At 49.8% G+C, this 13,800-nt stretch overlaps 1 protein-coding gene across 1 annotated transcript in view; it reads left to right on the forward strand.

Moving 5' to 3' along the window:
- LOC147703774 (polymerase delta-interacting protein 2-like) overlaps positions 1-13,800 on the forward strand; it is a 216,114-nt gene that overhangs the window by 42,755 nt on the left and 159,559 nt on the right. Inside the window, exon 2 of the mRNA XM_086932122.1 lies at positions 549-630. Coding sequence (XP_086788248.1) covers positions 549-630 — 82 coding nt within the window. The remainder of the gene's footprint in view (positions 1-548; positions 631-13,800) is intronic.

Genomic DNA, 13,800 nt, shown 5'->3' on the forward strand with positions numbered 1-13,800 from the left:
ATTATACTACATGGTTTTATCAGTAAAGCTACATTGTAGTTGGAAGGTTTTTGGCCCATTTTTTGGAAATGTACTGTCTGTAAATGACAGTGCTCTACCACATAATGCCTCAGTAATCTATTTATTGAAAGTGAATGGTTTAACATGAACTGAGAAACACTCCTGCCCCTGCCTTGATGGCAATGCTGTTAGTAAACTGAGAGGCAGATTAGGGATCATGTGTCCCCTTATATGTGGACTAGATTCTTATTACACATAGAGCAAACGTTTAGCCTATTTCATCAAACAGAAGAGTTTTGTTTTGTACAGCAGAAATGCTGAACTCTTATATTTGAAGGTGCACTCATGTGAGAATGAAGAAAAAAGGCAACTCTGTAAAATAAAATATTTACCAATGATCCCACATTTTGAGACCAGTTTACATGTCAAGTACATTACAGTTATGTAGAGTAGATTATTGAAGTTACTCGACCTGCCGGTCTAGTAGCATTTTTATAATTTTGCAAGGCCTAATGATGATCACACTGCCATTCTTTACTCTCTTTCAGAAATCGTGCAGGCAATCTTGTTTTGGAGGCTGTTGGTGTCTTCGAGGCCCCAAAATCTCAAGGCCAGTATGATGCGGGTCAGGTGAGGGGATTAGAAGAATACATATTTAATCAGCATTGTTTTGATATCATCATTTAACCTCACCATGCACATCTCTACCTTAAATTAGTATACATTTATGTGAAAATATTTATTTTCTTCTACAGAAAACTATATTTGAATACTAGGTCACTGCTGAGGAAGTGGTTAAGAAAACATTTGTCCAGTGACGAGCATTAAACTTGCCTTCGCATTTGTGGAGAAGTGTGGCTCACTGGTTAGAGCGGCAGACTCTGAAGCAGAGATCAGGCCCGGGACCAGGGTTCAAGTCCCGACGCGGCAGGGTCTTGGGCTCAATGTCCGCGGACTCAATAATTCTCGCCTCGGCGTCTACTCTAATCATGGGTCCCACGCTGCAACTCTGGGCAATAGCTTGCTTAATCTCCACAACGGCCCCTACAACACTGGGATGCCTGGCTTCACCTTGGGGGTGCCCAGGAGGGGCATCTCACAGGGAGAGCCAGGAAGGGTTCCACAGCGTTATACAGCGCCGGGACGCCCCGTTGGGGCAGCTGTGCGCTTTACAAAAAATACACTACATTTGTATTTAATGTTTACGCTCCCTAAAACACACATCAAGTTGGTAAGAGTCAAAGTAGGATTTTTCCCAGAAATGCATTTTTCTGTTCCTGGAGCCGCTTTTTGCAGAAATCCATGTTCCCACTCAATTCAGGGTAAATAAAGCCTCTCTTCCTGAAAAATAAAGATTAACTGGAGCAGGGAAATTACAGCACAATGGAAAAAGCTATGATGGATGGAGCTGAGCCACAGTAACGTGCTTTGAGAATTGAAGCATGGTGACAAACATTTTCTATTTGTAGCCTATTACTAATTATTCTGTTTCCAGATCATTTTGGGCTGGTTCTGCCTTTAAGTCATTGTAGTTTGATCTGTCTACATCTTTTCTGGCTCCTGAAAAACAAGGCACATGTATGCGATGGATAAGAGCAATGCACAGTCCCTCCTGAGGTCCCTACCAATCAGTAGCTGAAATTACTTTTATTGTTTTAGGTTTAAAAAGCTAAACGCAAGTAATTGGACAATAACAAGGATACACAGTCTTATGCTATAGAGCTTTTTCTCATGGTTCTATTGCAGTGACTTTTGGTAGTTACTGGGTAGTTCTCTGTTGGAAGCTGCTTTTTAGGTCTTGCGCCTGCGTTGCAGTGCGCAGCATTGCTCACGCAGCGCAAGACCTCTTGTACGGGCTTTAGAAAGTTACCCACAAGCTCGTGCGTGTGGGTTTACTTTCCATGTCTTCCATTTGCTTTCGCGTGCTTTTGTGATTTAAAAACGGCACGCGATTAGGCAAAAGTGGGCGCATGTCCCGCCTTTGCTCCGCCCCTTCCCACCGGTAGACAGCACACGCAGCAGCGTGCGTTTGCCACGCTCTCTTCCCCCCGCTCCTCTGTGGTGCGCGCTCACGACTGGCTATTATTCCTCTTTAAATCCGGGCCCGCACTTTGACCGGGGATGCGCGGCGGACGCAGTGTGCCTAGAAAACCTTGTTAACGACATGCCCTTGCAGGGCTGATTAATTGTAGCACAATTTATGGCGTCCTTCCTTCCCCTCTGGCGGTCTGACATCACTGAGCAGGTTTGCGCCATATTAGTGTGCACAGATCAGCCCCTGTCGACGTTCAGTCAGCTGTGGTCCACGTACAAAAACATACAATCTGCGGACAGGCTTAAATATCCACAAAGAACCTGCAACAAGTGTGTTTAAGCAGTTGAAGTTCGAACAAACGTACAGTTAAATTTTCAGTATTTTTATATATCGGCAGCCCGTGTAATAAAAGTTTCTGAATTTAAAAGTAACTCAGAGTGGGCTCCAGTTGTACATGAAAACATTGCAGCGCTGTCTGCACTGCTCGCAAGCTTGTGCTCCTGGGCATGAATGATCGTGCCCTCAGTACGTAAAACGTGAAAATGAAGACTGGCCCTAGGCGCATCTCAGATTACACGCCTTGTGCGGCTCCTTCCTACCGGCCCGGGGAGCTGCTCTGCCGCTCTCTGGCTCCCTCACTGTCTCCCCGCCTGATTTAGACATCACCGACTCGGGCTCAATTACCAGTCCAGGACCCGGGCAGTACACTGCCTGGCTCCCTTCTCTCCTGTTAAGGGAACCCCGCTTTTATTGTAATATCGGCACTTCTTGAATCTCATTTTCACAACCATATTTTGTTTCTGGTGGGCCGATTATTACAATCTGCCACCGCCCAAATCTATCTAGGAAAGAAAGCTATTCCATTTAAGAAGAAACAGCCCCAGGAAGCGGCAAAGAAGAGCTGCCAGGCTGTCGGCTCGCTCCTGCACACATCACCCCGGGGAGCTCGGGCCAGTCACTTCACAGGCCATACACTGTCCCATCCCCACGGCGCCCCCATTCATGCCCATGCCACTTCCAGCAGAACGTGCAGGAGCCCCCGTCTCCCCACGAACACGAAGGGACATGACGCCTCCAACATTGCAATTTTCCTTCAAACAACCAAAACAAATGTCTCTGCTGGCAGTATTTATCGCCCGAGAAAGGCACTATTTTCCTCCAAAAATAAATATATCATACCCAAAAAGGAGAAGTAAAAGAAATATCCTCAAACCACCCATACACTCCAAACTAGATCCTTCCTCGCTCATTTTTCAGGTTCGTTCAGCTGTAACCTTAGCTGGGCGGGCACAGGTTTGAACGTGCAGTTTATCGCTTGTTTTACTCAGTAGACAGAATATATTTATGTTTAGAACATTAAGACCGAGACTTTTTATGCAGGTGTACCTGTATGGAGGTGAGATATACCTAGAAGATTGTAAGCACCTGGGGAAATATTATCAAGACGCTAACTTCTCTGGTGTCATTTGCATAAATTCTCTTTACAGGATTTCTTTTCTTGCACCCCTTTTCGGTGTAGGTGTGGTTTGAATATATTCCTTGCACCAGTTTTCTAGACGAAGACTAGTTTTAGGCAAAAATGTTCCCTGCGGATATTTAGACTAGGCACTCTGTTTTTCTGCCCCTCTTTGTGGCTGTTGCTCTATCTAGATGGTGAGTTTCATGCTCCTGCTTTAGTGAGGTGTGAAGCATGGCATGGTGATTACAGTTACCATGCTGTGCTTTCCTATGCCTGCTCTGGGGGGTATTGTGGTTAGTGTATATTTCTCCCAGATATTGAGTTACGGTGATGGAACTATGCCTACAGGTGTGGCTTTTTCAGGACTCCCAGTAGGGGTAGTACGGTTGAGGCTAGTTTGATGGACTCTGCCCTTACCCCCACTTGTATTAGGAGGCTAATTTAACTTGAGAGTATTCTCCATACACAGCGACCTTTCCCGCTCTCGTTCTTTGGGCATACTGTGGTTTCCAGAGACACACCTCGCACTGTGCCCTCTTCTGTACTTTTTTTCATAGATTATTGTGGTTTGAGGTGTTTTATACCTATACTGTTTTCCTGTGTTTGTTTTAGGGCTGTATGTAGTTTAGGGATGCTTTCTCTCTCAGGTCCTACATTTGCTTCAGGCGATACGGTGGTTTTAGGATATTTTCCACCCCACTGGCTTTCTCCACAACTCTTTTTTGCAGTTGTGCGTGGTTTGTGGATATTTACCTTGCAGGCTGCCCTTTCTAGTCCTGTTTTTTATTTTTGTGAAGGGGCTGGGGAGGAGGGTTTCAACACACGTACCATTTATTGGGTGTTACTGTCGTTTGTGCATATTTTATTTACACAGTGCTTTCTCCTGAACACCTTTGGGTTGTAAGTCCGTTTTGGGGACATTTCTATGTTATACCCCTTTCCTGGATGTCTCAGTTAGTTCTTTTTCCACAGATACCCACTTCGCCTCTGATTGTGTAGTGTGTGTGTGGGGGGCGGTATTTCCTACTTATGCCTGTATCTTTCTGGGGGTGGGGCCTCAGGGTGGGTTGGGGATATTCTGTTTCTCTATATGATCTTGCTGTACCCGGTCTAGAAGAATAATTAGGTTGGGGCATATTTCCGCCGCGCATACATTGTCCTTCTGTGCATCTCTTGCAAAGCCACCTGCCTACTTGTGGTTGGTTTTTTTTTTGGGGGGGGGGGGGGGGGGGGGGGGGATTATCCCTGTATATTACTTCGCCTAGCCAACAACTGTTTGGGGGCGATGGGGGTTAGACTGGTAGACATTTCCGATGCGTGGTCCTTTCATACACCTGTGAGTGAAGGGGTGTAGTGTGGCCTTCAGACAGTTTGCTTGCACGAAGTACCTCTTTTTTTTGGGAGGGGGGTTGGCAGTAGAAAACGAGGCTGAAGTATGCCTTGATGCACATATGGAAAATAGACAATACCCCCCCCCCACCCTCCGGCCCCCCCCCCCCACACACACACACACACACTTCCCAATAGCTGGAGTGCAGTGAGCCCTTCAAACCGCTGCACCCGCTGCATCTTTATTAACTCCGCCCCCGTGTGGGGTATGGGGGACATTTCAATTGTCTGCTCCCCTTCCTGCATCTCGGTTAATGGATGCGTGTATTTAGGGAACATTTCTCTAACACGCCCCTCTGCCTGCCGGTATTTTGGGGTTCGTGCGGTTTGGGGAGGTTTTCCCCGCTCGCTGTTTTCCTGGCTCCCAGCCGCGCTCAGAGGACACAGATCGCCGGGCTTAGAGGCCGGAGAATTACCGGCTCATCTGTCTGTAAAACAATACTACAGCTTTTAAAAGAAATGGGGGTAATACGCTGTTGACTCCTCGCTTAAAGTATATTCTTGTTCTAATTCATGTTCTTATGTCAGTGAGCTGAAAAAATGAGCGAGAGGTATGACTTTCCTTGAATGATCTGTTTAACCTAAGCCAGAGGAAAAAAGCATTTGCAATGCAGTAGGTCTCACATTATTAACGTTTGAGTTATTGGTATTGCTAAATAATGCAACACCAATAGCTAAAATTTTAATAATGCGAGACCTATTGCATTGCAAATGCTTGTTTCTGATGGATGCAGGTAAAGGAACAGCCACAAGAGGGGGGAGGGGTCAGGGGTAGCAAAGACAAAGGAGAGAGTTTCAGGTACTAGGTGAACGACGACAGGAGTGAGAGCGTCTGGATGGATATGGGACAAGTAGCAAGAGGAGGGAGAAGGGCGAGGGGACAGGTCAAGCGCTGACAGGGGAGAAGTGTGGTGTATGGAAGCAAGAAAAGATAGGGAAATAAGGGGTTGATCCACAGCTGACCTCCAGGATATCTACAGGAGATATGCTCAAATACAATGAATCTAAATGGGAATCATAAGCAAAGTCCGGGGATACATTCAGGGCCACTGGAATTATGAGATTCTGCACCCACAGCTTTTTGCCACATTTGCCACACAATCCATCATCTGCTACATAATCTGCTGATTTTAACAACAATATTTGCTCCCAGCTCAAAAGGATAACAAATAAGGCGACATGTTTGTGCACAGTGGAAAGCTCTTCATTTGTTAAACTGGTACAAATGAGGTGAAATCTCTACCTAGACCATATTAAAATATGTAAAAATAACACAAAATAATAAAGTAATATATAAAAACCAGTGTCGCATTATGCCCCACAATGTGCCATTTTTGCTACATACTTAAGTCAAACCTGCCGCATAGTTTGGTGCTCAGCTGTTGCATAATTCCAGTGGCCCTGGTTATATTGAAAATCAGGCATGGATTTGGCCCTCGTATACCAACATTGGGCTCCCTTCTCTAAACCCTAGCTATGATGGTATCTCCATCAACACACTGTGTGACTAGGACCCTAATCCTGATTGCAGAGCAAATGTTGAGTTGGCACCAAGGCTTGTTTATAATCGACTTAGTATTGCTACACTGGCACAAATTGCACATGCCATAGAGTTTCTACCCAACAGATGTTCGTAAGGTCAAACAAGTAGCAGATGTGCACTGTTTGCAGAACGGAAGAGAACATGAACTGTTAGCTTCTTCCACCTCATTTCAGTCTTAAGTGCGTAAAGAGGAATTGGGTGCAAGCTGAGATGTTATAGAGATGTGCAAACTAGAGTATTTTTCCTTGCTAAATGTCATGAAAATGTTGTAAAACTATGCTGTACTTTTGTAGCCAAATGTGTGCGGTTTGCTAGTATCTTAAATCCCTTCATTTACGTAGGTGCACAACTCGCATTAAAATAGTCACGCAAGATGTGTCTTGTAACCCAATCTCCGGCTAGTATTGTGCCCAATTTCCTTATTTGAGGTGTAAATAAAGTTTTGCGAAATAGTGGAATGTGCATTTTTTTTAATTTGATCAATTAAAGGAAATGCGGGAACTTTGAAAAGGTTGCCCGTGGGATTAAAACTTCCCTGAGGCCTAGTTACTGTATCCTGGACAACTGATGTCAGGTGTGCAAATTGCTCCCAGTAGGCAGCACAATTTGCTGGCCTATGGCAATCGGGTCTGATCATCAGGCCCCTCTGGGTGCGATTACCTGGCCCATTGGGGTGCGATTGCCTGGCCACTTGGAGGCGATTTTCTGGGCCCTATGGCACCTTGGGTGTGAATGTCTGGTCCCTCGGGTGCGATTGCCTGGCCCCTCGGGGTACGATTGCCAGGCCCTTTATTGCCTGACCCTTCAGGGTGCGATTGCCTAGCCCCTCGGGGTGGAATGTCAGTGGCTGTCACAACTTGTTTGCTGTGAAGGATGTTGGATTGGAACTAAGGGACTGCAGCGGAGGCAAGCCCAGGCGAACCGCCACCCTTCGAGCGGAACCTCGTTTCACGTTGTCCTCCTGGCTTTCTATTCAGCTCATGTCCTACCGGGCCACAGGTGACCAGCCTTTTCAGGGCCGCTTTCAAAATTAGGACTGTTCGTCAACGGAATCGTATGCAAATTACCCTCATGAATATGCATTCCATTGGGCAGGGTAAAGTTAGCCTGCATGAGATGAGCTCAGTCGCAAGATGAACTTCCAGAAACTGCCACAAGGGCGTGATTTTATCTGAAGCATTCTGAAGAGACCTTTCACCCCATCCAACATGCACTCTCTAAAGCCAGGGCCACTGGAATCATGCAGCAGGGGAGGGCCAAATTATCTGCCACCCAAAGCTATAAGAATAGGTTGGGTGACATGTATTAGTAATTTTAATGTATCATTAAAGTCTGAATTGTCAAACTTGTGTGAGTGTGATCATGGGAGTCCGCAGAATTGTTTCCAGTGTGGGGGGCAACTTCATCACCATCCTCCGACATGATCGAGCTCACGTATTAAATACATTAACCCCTTCGCTGCGGCGGCTATTCCGCCGCAGCGCTAAGGGGGTGGGGCACCCGCGCAGTGGCTCCATACTAGTGACGGAACCGCTCCGTCACGGCTCGCGGGCGAGCTGTGCTTGTGACGGAACGGTTCCGTCACGAACCCGCCCGCCCATTAAAGCGTCAGCGCAGGCGCGAAATCAGCACCGCGCAGGCGCGGCGAGCGGGCCGTGATGGAACCGTTCCGTCACAAGCACAGCTCACCCGTGGCTTGTGACGGAGCGGTTCCGTCACAAGCATGGGAGGGGTTAAAAAAAATCTAATAAGACAAAGAGCTTAAATAAACAAAGAAACCCATAGGGGGGAGAGAAAAATCTTGTGAGGCGCCACAGCAGACGACCTGGTAACTAGAATAAAATGGAGGGAAAAACAAACAAGCATTTACAATGCAATGGTTTCGCCTTTGGAAAAGTTAGAGCTATTGGCATTGTAAATGACAACATTTGTATTTATGTGTTGGTTTTGAAAACAGATAAATAAATGGCATTGTCATGTACATTGCCATTAGCTTAACCTCTCGCAAATGTGAGACCTATTGAACCCTATGGACGAGCTCAGCAGACAGCAATTACTACCATACACACACCCAGAGCCTCCCCCCCCCCCCCCCCCCCACACACACACACACACACACACCCAGAGTCACACACACACACACACACCCAGAGCCCCATACACACACACACCCAGAGCCATATATATATATATATATATGTAAAAAGTAATTATCCTAATATCAGCTGGCTCTTCAGTTACAAAGTTTCTGTAAGCTCAGATGACTTGCTCATTGAACTGTGGCATAGAGTCCAAGAGCTGCTAGTCTGTCCATACTATCTACTGTCCATTTACCACTCCATCAAATGAACAGCTTCCAAACCTTAACCCAGAACCGTAACCTCATGTTCCCCTACTAGCAGTGCCAAAAAAACAAAAGCCCCGGTCACAACAGTTACCAGTGAACCAAACATGGTCATTGTCTTAACTTCCCTCATGTCAACAACCACATGAGAAATATGAGAAACATTTGAATACTTGCTAGCTGTTGTATCCTTTCTGGCTATTTCTGGATAAAAATCTAATTTACTCAAACTGTTCAGAGGGAGTTTGCTTTAAAAACAGATCTCTAAACCCCTCCTCTCTGCAGTCCTGCTTCCATACATACTGTGCACCCATGCTCAGCCCCTCCCTCCTCTCTCTGCAGTCCTGCTTCCATACATACTGTGCACCCATGCTCAGCCCCTCCCTCCTCTCTCTGCAGTCCTGCTTCCATGCATGCTGCGTACACATGCCGCCGGGCCCCCCTCCCCACCGTCCTACTTCCATCACACATGCTGTGCACACAGTCTTGCCTCTATATCCCCGGTGCTCCAGTTTTAGACTCCTTGAATATTTGCCACGTGCAGCCCGAGAGGGGGGAGGTGGGGAGGGACTCTGCATCCACGTCAGCTCGGAGCCCCGGGGGTGGAACCACAGACAGGCGCGAGGCGGGCAGGTTCATGTGCGGGGCTGCAGTCCCCGGGGAGGGGGCGGGAGGGGAGATGGCACAGGGCGCCGGTGTCTGCCAGCTTAAGGCACCAGGCTTTGGCACGCATATTTACAAGGGCGGCCGGAGGGATCCAGCCCCTGCGGAACGGGTACAGGTTGAAAGCCTTGCAAGTGGAAGCACTAGAAGTGCACAGCGCTTCGAGGCGGGGATGGGTTCAGTTCAGCATGTGCCGTGAACGGCACTGAGGACAAGTCTGGGCAAGACACATACCTCAGCCTGAGAAAGGGGGGTGGGGGGCGGGGTAATCTACACCAACTAGATCCGGAGACAGTCAAACATCCAAGGGGAATTAAAGAGTAACGACTGCTCTCCTTCCGTTTATGCACTACAAACAGCACCGTGAGACCCGTTTCTTGGCGCTCGACAAATTATGTCATTACTGTAGCGCAGGTGCACCCTGCTAAGGGTGGGTGGGGGGCAGCGCTGCACGGTGGGCCCGGAGCACCGGATGCCTGAAGAGATCAGGAGAGGGGCATTAATTCAACCCCCACAGAAATGTCTGTTGAAAATACTCTGGAACCCGGGTGTGAGATAAGCATACCATACTGGTGCACACAGCTATGGAGTGAAGAGCACCAAAGACAGCCCACCCCCTCCCCAGGGACATTCGATCTATAGTAAACACGGCGTGACATGCGAGGGCGCGGCGCTTTACAGGCAAGCACCGCAAACAAATAAAAGTACGTTATTTATAAACCAGCACGTCCACCCGAGGGCGTCTAGGCACTAGAAGTCCTAGATGCAGAAAAAGAGGAGGGGGGTTAAAAGGAGGAGTTCTTTAGGCCTCTCTGGGAGAGCACGTAGTCGTCAGAAGAGAAAAGATCCAGAGAAAGGCAATAACAATAATAAAACAAGCATTTGAAAGTGGTGCGGGAACGGGCACACAGAGCGGGAGGCAGGGGCGGGAACGGGCACACGGAGAGCGGGAGGGGGGGGCAGGGGCAGGAACGAGCACACGGAGGGCGGGGGGGGGGAACGGGATAAAAACACAATTTTAAAAAAATGCTGCTTACCTGAGCATTGAGCAGGGGAAACAGTGGTCGACGGGCCCCGGTGCCATCTTCGGCCGAATGAGAAAACACGCCCTGACAGAAAAAAAAAACAACACGCCCACCGCCGAGATGACGCGCACAGAGGGGCGGAGAGGAAAAAAATTGCGGGAACGCCCCCGAATCTGGTCAGATGGACAGATCCGGCTCCCAATGGCTAGCCTCCATTTATGGAGCTAGCCAATGGGAGCCGGGGGACGTTCCTGTAGCCCTTATAGTAAACAATAGATTTCGCCTGCGCCGAAAAGCTGCGCAGAGCGCAGCCTTCGGCGAGGCGAAACCTAAAAATGGCCGAAAAAAACAAAAAAAATTCTAAATCAGGTTGATGTGGTTCTAGAGCATGGGTACTCACAAACTTTCTCTCGGGGCCAAATTTACAGTGTGGTTTGTGGCTGGGGGCCGCACTGGTGGGAGTGGGGGAGGTGGTAGGGCTAGACCAACAAAAAAAACTATGACCATGACGTTGAATACACACCCCTGCAGCGGACGCCTTTGTCCACTGAGCCACCAGATCCGGCATACACACATCTTTCTTCCTCTCTCGCTCTCCCTCCCTGTCTCCCTCCCTGTCTCCCTCTCTCTATCTCTGTCTCCCTCAATCAATCAATCAATCAAGCATGACATTTGTAAAGCACACTACATACACGTGAGGGTCTCAAGGCGCTGGGGGGAAGGGGTGCTGTTACTGTTCGAAGAGCCAGATCTTGAGTAGTCTCCTTAAAGTAAGTAGGTCTTGGGGCTGCCGTAGGAGGATGGGGAGTGTGTTCCAGGTCTTGGCAGCGAGGTAGGAGAACGATCTGCTGCCGCCGGTTGTTCTTCGGATGCGGGGGACGGTAGCGAGGGCGTGATTGGCGGAGCGGAGCTGGCGGTTCGGGATGTAGAAGGTGAGTCGTCTGTTGAGATAAGCTGGTCCGGTGTCGTGTAGTGCCTTGTGTGCATGGTTGAGGAGTTTGAAGGTGATCCTCTTGTTGACTGGCAGCCAGTTCAGGTCTCTGAAGTGGGGTATGATGTGGCTGTGTCGAGGGATGTTGAGGATCAGACGGGCAGAGGCGTTCTGTATGCGTTGCAGTTGTTTCAGCAGTTTGGCCGGGGCTCCAGCGTAGAGGGTGTTTCCATAGTCCAGCCCGCTGCTGACGAGGGCCTGGGTGACCGTTTTTCTTGTGTGGGTTGGGATTCACCTGTAGATCTCCCGGAGCATGAGGAGGGTGTTGAAGCAGGAGGAAGCGACGGCGTTGACTTGCTTGGTCATGGAGAGTGTTGAGTCGAGGATGAAACCCAGGTTGCGTGCGTGGTCGGTGGGTGTTGGTGCTGCTTCCAGGGCGGTTGGCCACCAGGAGTCGTCCCAATCTGAGGGGGGGAGCCAAGGATGAGGACCTCCGTCTTGTCCGAGTTCAGCTTCAGGCGGCTGTCCTTCATCCATTCGACGACGGCCTTCATTCCTTCGTGGAGGTTGGTTTTGGCGGTGAGGGAGAGTATCAGCTGTGTGTCGTTCGCGTAGGAGATGATGTTGAGGTCATGCAGTCTGGCGACGTGGGCCAGCGGGGCCATGTAGATGTTGAACAGTGTCGGGCTAAGGGATGATCTTTGGGGTATGCCACAGATGATCTTGGAGGCCACGGACTGGAAAGGGGTGAGGCGGAAGCTCTGGGTTCTGCCAGAGAGGAAGGAGGTGGTCCATTTCAGAGCCTTGTCTTGGATCCCTGCGTTGTGGAGGCGTTTGCGTAGGGTGCGGTGGCAGACCGTGTCGAAGGCGGCTGATAGGTCCAGGAGGATGAGGGCCGCGGTTTCGCCTTTGTCCAGCAAGGCACTGATGTCATCGGTGGCAGCGATGAGGGCGGTTTCAGTGCTGTGGCTGCTGCGGAACCCGGACTGGGACGGGTCTAGGATGTTGTTCTCCTCGAGGTAGCGGGTCAGCTGTTTGTTGACCGCTTTCTCAATGACCTTTGCCGGGAACGGGAGCAAGGAGATGGGCCGGAAGTTCTTTAGGTCTCTTGGGCCTGCCTTGGGTTTCTTAAGCAGGGCGTTGATCTCGGCGTGCTTCCAGCTCTCCGGGAAGATCGCGGTCTCAAAGGAGATGTTGATGGCCTTCCGGAGATGGGGTGCGATGGTGGCGCTGGCTCTGTTGAAGATGTGGCGTGGGCATGGGTCTGACTGGGAGCCGAGGGGATGGTGCTCATGATCTTGATGGTGTCGTCGTCCTTGATGTGGGTCCAGGTGAGCAGGGGGTTGCTGTGGGTGGTGGCCGTGGGGTCTGAGGTGTTGTTGGGTAGGTCAGGTTGTCGAATCTGTCGTGGATGTCGGCAATCTTGCGATGGAAGCAGGTGGCAAGGGAGTTACACAGGTCTTGCTATGGTGGGATGTCAGTGGTGTTTGAGCTGGGGTTGGAGAGTTTCCTCCCTCTCTCTATCTCTCTATCTCTCTCCCTCCCTCCCTCTGTCTCTCTCTCTCACTCCCTTTCTCTCTGCGTCTCCCTTCTCTCTCTCCCGGTCTCCCTCCCTCTCTCTCCCTGTCTCCCTCCCTGTCTCCCTCCCTGTCTCCCTCCCTTCCCTCTCTCTCTTCTCTCTCTCCCTCCCTCTGTCTGTCTAATTCCCTCTGTCTGTCTCCCTCCGTCTGTCTCCCTCCCTCTGTCCGTCTCCCTCCCTCCCTCCCTCTCCCTCCCTCCCTCCCTCTGTCTCCCTCCCTCCCTCTGTCTCCCTCCATCCCTCTGTCTGTCTCCCTCCCTCCATCCCTCTGTCTGTCTCCCTCCCTCCCTCCCTCCCTCTGTCTGTCTCCCTCCCTCCCTCCCTCTGTTTCTGTCTCCCTCCCTCCCTCCCTCCCTCTGTCTGTCTCCCTCCCTCCCTGCCTCTGTCTGTCTAATTCCCTCTGTCTGTCTCCCTCCCTCTGTCGCCCACCTTCTATCTGTCGCCCTCTGTCTATTTCTCTCTCTCCCTCTCTCTCTCTCTCTCTCTCTCTCTCTCTCTCTCTCTCTCTCTCTCTCTCTCTCTCTCTCTCTCTCTCTCTCTCTCTCTCTCTCTCTCTCTCTCTCTCTCTCTCTCTCTCTCTCTCTCTCTCTCTCTTCCTCTGTCTCCCTCCCTCTCTGTCTCCCACCCTCTCTGTCTCCCACCCTCTCTGTCTCTCTCACCATCTGTCTCTCTCTCCCTCTGTCTCTCTCACCCTCTGTCTCCCTCTGTCTCTCTCACCCTCTGTCTCCCTCTGTCTCTCTCACCCTCTTTCTTCCTCTGTCTCTCTCACCCTCTTTCTACCTCTGTCTCTCTCACCCTCTTTCTTCCTCTGTCTCTCTCACCCTTTGTCTTC

Source organism: Lissotriton vulgaris, chromosome 7 (genome assembly GCF_964263255.1).
Source record: "Lissotriton vulgaris chromosome 7, aLisVul1.2, whole genome shotgun sequence".
NCBI lineage: Eukaryota > Metazoa > Chordata > Amphibia > Caudata > Salamandridae > Lissotriton > Lissotriton vulgaris.